A 5319-nucleotide genomic window follows, 5' to 3' on the forward strand; every position below is an offset into this window, starting at 1 on the left:
TGCTCGAGCTCGAACCCCAGCTCGCTCCGCCAGAACGAGATTTCCGTTATCCGTTCACCGATCCACCGGGAGCTGTCAGACTGCGTTCGTCGCGTAAGCTGCTCTTTACTCTGGATCAATCGGGAGGTCTCGCGCCAGAAGCTTTCCGCATGCCGCCTGCTGCTCTCCAAGCGCCGGAAGTTTACGTTGTTGGCGCGCAGCCAATCTTCCCGGGTGATCTGACACATGGCCACCGGGTTCGGTTTGAGAGGCGGCATCCTAATGAGCTGTTCCCCTCCCCAATGGGTCTCGTACGGCTCCGTGTATTTCCGCTGAACAGAGACAAGCCTGGGTTTGGACTTCCCGCTTCCCGTTAGGTCGAAGCTGACTTGCTGTGGCTGAAGCTGCGTGGCACTGAAGCCCTTGTAGCTGTCTCTCATGGTGGTCAGGCTCGGTAAGAATCCAGAGGAACAAGGTCGCAAGGATCCGTAGACTTCCATCGGTGCAGGAGATCCTGAGCGAACACGGGTGCGACCTGCTGTCCGGCCGCTCGTGGTGACAGACAGCCTTGAGCCCCGAACACCGTTGTTTTAGAACCCGATGACTCCTGGTTTATGACGGGGACATTGTGACATCGCGACAGAACTGCCGGAGGCCCGTAGAAAACCAATTATAGAATTTAGGATTGACTTTCAAATTCTAGCTGCTTTATTGGCGTGAAAAGACATTGTTTCAATGTTGCCAAAGCAACAACAAATATAACATTGTAATACAATTATAAACAATAAACAAATAACAATATAACATGGTAGTACATAATAATACAACAATTAAATAACAAAAAATAAAATGGTAACAGTCAATAGTAGAAATGTTATAAATATAATAATCTAAACATGGAAAAATGAAACTATAACTGACTTATAACTAAATAACGGTCATCTTCTCCTTTATATCAGTACTACAACCACCATCATCATTACTAAATGAAACTATAACTAACTTAAAACTAAATAACGGTCATCTTCTCCTTTATATCAGTACTACCACCACCTTCATCATTACTACCACCACCATCACTAAACTGTTATCATTACCATTACCATCCATACCACTACTACTACCACCACCATCATCATTACCACCACTACCATCATCATTACCATCCATACCACTACTACTACAACTACCATCATCATTACCACCACCACCATCATCATTACCACCACCACCATCATCATTACCACCACCACCACCACTAAACTGTTATCATTACCATTACCATCCATACCACTACTACTACAACTACCATCATAATTACCATCACCACCATCATCATTACCACCACCACCACCATCACTAAACTGTTATCATTACCATTACCATCCATACCACTACTACTACAACTACCATCATAATTACCACCACCACCATCATCATTACTACTACCACCATCACTAAACTGTTATCATTACCATTACCATCCATACCACTACTACTACAACCACCATCATCATTACCACCACCACCATCATCATTACCACCACCACCTTCATCATTACCACCACCACCACCTTCATCATTACCACCACCACTAAACTGTTATCATTACCATTACCATCCATACCACTACTACTACAACTACCATCATAATTACCACCACCACCATCATCATTACTACCACCACCACCACTAAACTGTTATCATTACCATTACCATCCATACCACTACTACTACAACCACCATCATCATTGCCACTACCACCATCATCATTACCACCACCACCACCATCACTAAACTGTTATCATTACCATTACCATCCATACCACAACTACTACAACTACCACCATTCATCATTACCACCACCAATTAAACTGTTATCACCACCATCCATACATCATCATCATTACTACCACCACCATCACTAAACTGTTATCATTACCATTACCATCCACCACTACAACCACCATCATCATTACTACTACCACACCATCATCATTACCACCACCACCACCATCACTAAACTGTTATCATTACCATTACCATCCATACCACTACATCATCATTACAACCACCACCATCATCATTACCACCACCACCACCCACTAAACTGTTATCACCATTACCATCCATACCACTACTACTACAACCACCTTCATCATTACCACCACCATCACTAAACTGTTATCATTACCATTACCATCCATACCACTACTACAACTACCATCATCAACTACCATCATCATTACCACCACCATCATCATTTACCACCACCACCATTATCATTACCATTACCATCCATACCACACTACCACTCAAACTGTTATCATTACCACCATCCATACCCACTACCACCACCACCATCATCATTACCACCATCCATACCACTATCACTAAACTGTTATCATTACCACCATCCACCACCACAACTACTACCACCACATCACCATCACCACTCATCATTTACTACTACCACCATCACCACCACCACCATCATCATTACCACCACCTCACCATCACTAAACCTGTTGTATCATTACCATTACCATCCATACCACAACACAACACCACCACCATCATCATTACTACCTACCACCACCCATACCACCACTACCACCATCATCATTACCACCACCACCACATCACTACCACCACCACCATCCATGCCACTACTACATTACCACCACCACCATCATTACCACCACCACCATCATCATTACCACCTACCATCACATTCACCACCACCACCATCATCATTACTGTTATCCATTACCATTACCATCCCACCACAACTACTACCAACCACCATCATCATTACCACCCACCATCACCGCCAACCACTGGTATCATTTACCATCATCATTACCCATACCACAACTACTCACAACCACCATCATCATTACCACCACCACCACATCACCACCACCATCCACCACCACCACCATCATCATTACTACTACCACCACCACCATTACCACCACCACACACCACCACCACCATACCACCACCATCATCATTACCACCACCACCATCACCACCACCCATACCACTACTACTACCACCACCATCATCATTACCACCACCACCATCATCATTACCACCACCACCATCATTACCATCCACCACTACTCACCACCACCACCATCATCATTACCACCACCACCATCATCATTACCATCATCACCATCATCATTACTACTGCCACCACCACCACCATCATCATTACCACCACCACCATCATCACCATCACCACCACCACCACCACCACCACCACCACCACCACCACCACCACCACCATGCCATCACCACCACCACCACCACCACCACCACCACCACCACCACCACCACCACCACCACCACCACCATCATCATTACTACCACCACCACCACCACCACCACCACCACCACCACCATCATCACCACCACCACCACCACCACCACCACCACCACCATCATCATTACCACCACCACCACCACCACCACCACCACCACCACCACCATCATCATTACTACTACCACCACCACCACCACCACCACCACCACCATCATCATTACCACCACCACCATCACCACCACCACCATCATCATTACTACTCCCACCACAATCATCATCACCACCACTACCATCATCATTACCACCACTACCATCATCATTACCACCACTACCATCATCATTACTACCACCACCACCACCACCACCATCACCACCACCACCATCATCATTACCACCACCACCATCATCATTACCACCACTACCATCATCATTACCACCACCACCACCACCATCATCATTACCACCACCACCATCACCACCACCACCATCATCATTACTACTCCCACCACAATCATCATTACCACCACTACCATCATCATTACCACCACTACCATCATCATTACCACCACTACCATCATCATTACCACCACCACCACCATCATCACCACCACCACCACCACCATCACCACCACCACCATCATCATTACCACCACTACCATCATCATTACTACTACCACCACCACCATCATCACCACCACCACCACCACCATCACCACCACTACCATCATCATTACTACTACCACCATCATCATTACTACTACCACCACCACCACCATCACCACCACTACCATCATCATTACTACTACCACCATCATCATTACTACTACCACCACCATCATCATTACTACTACCACCACCACCATCATCACCACCACCACCACCACCATCACCACCACCACCATCATCATTACCACCACTACCATCATCATTACTACTACCACCACCACCATCATCACCACCACCACCACCACCATCACCACCACTACCATCATCATTACTACTACCACCATCATCATTACTACTACCACCACCATCATCATTACTACTACCACCACCACCACCATCACTAAACTGTTATCATTACCATTACCATCCATACCACTACTACTACAACCACCTTCATCATTACCACCACTACAAACACCATCATCATTACCACCACCACCACCATCATCACCACCACCACCACCACCATCACCACCACTACCATCATCATTACTACTACCACCACCATCATCATTACTACTACCACCACCACCACCATCACTAAACTGTTATCATTACCATTACCATCCATACCACTACTACTACAACCACCATCATCATTACCACCACCACCATCATCATTACCATCACCACCATCATCATTACCACTACCACCATCATCATTACCACCACCACCACCATCATCATTACCACCACTACCATCATCATTACCACCACCACCATCATCATTACCACCACCACAATCATCATTACCACCACCACCATCATCATTACCACCACCACCATCATCATTACCACCACTACCATCATCATTACCACCACCACCATCATCATTACCACCACCATCATCATTACTACTCCCACCACCACCACCACCACCACCATCATTACCACCACCACCACCACCACTAAACTGTTATAATTACCATTACCATCCATACCACAACTACTACAACTACCATCATCATTACTACTAACAACACCATCATCATTACCACCACCACCACCACCACCAAACTGTTATCATTACCATTACCATCCATACCACAACTACTACAACTACCATCATCATTACTACTAACAACACCATCATCATTACCACCACCACCACCATCACCAAACTGTTATCATTACCATTACCATCCATACCACAACTACTACAACTACCATCATCATTACTACTACCACCACCATCATCATTACCACCACCACCACCACCACCACCACCACTACCATCATCATTACCACCACCACCACCATCATCATTACCACCACCACCA

At 45.9% G+C, this 5319-nt stretch overlaps 1 protein-coding gene across 2 annotated transcripts in view; it reads right to left on the minus strand.

Moving 5' to 3' along the window:
- LOC127921858 (tektin-3-like) overlaps nt 1-4429 on the minus strand; it is a 14066-nt gene extending 9637 nt beyond the window's left edge. For both annotated transcript variants that reach the window (XM_052505439.1, XM_052505438.1), the window contains exons 1-2: nt 4375-4429; nt 1-1529 (exon numbers count right to left, since the gene is read on the minus strand). The exon at nt 1-1529 is cut by the window's left edge and continues 82 nt beyond it. In XM_052505439.1, coding sequence (XP_052361399.1) covers nt 1-479 — 479 coding nt within the window. In that variant the 5' untranslated portion in view covers nt 480-1529; nt 4375-4429. The remainder of the gene's footprint in view (nt 1530-4374) is intronic.
- Nucleotides 4430-5319: the final 890 nt, after the last annotated feature.

This window comes from Oncorhynchus keta, unplaced genomic scaffold (assembly GCF_023373465.1).
Source record: "Oncorhynchus keta strain PuntledgeMale-10-30-2019 unplaced genomic scaffold, Oket_V2 Un_contig_2383_pilon_pilon, whole genome shotgun sequence".
Lineage (NCBI taxonomy): Eukaryota > Metazoa > Chordata > Actinopteri > Salmoniformes > Salmonidae > Oncorhynchus > Oncorhynchus keta.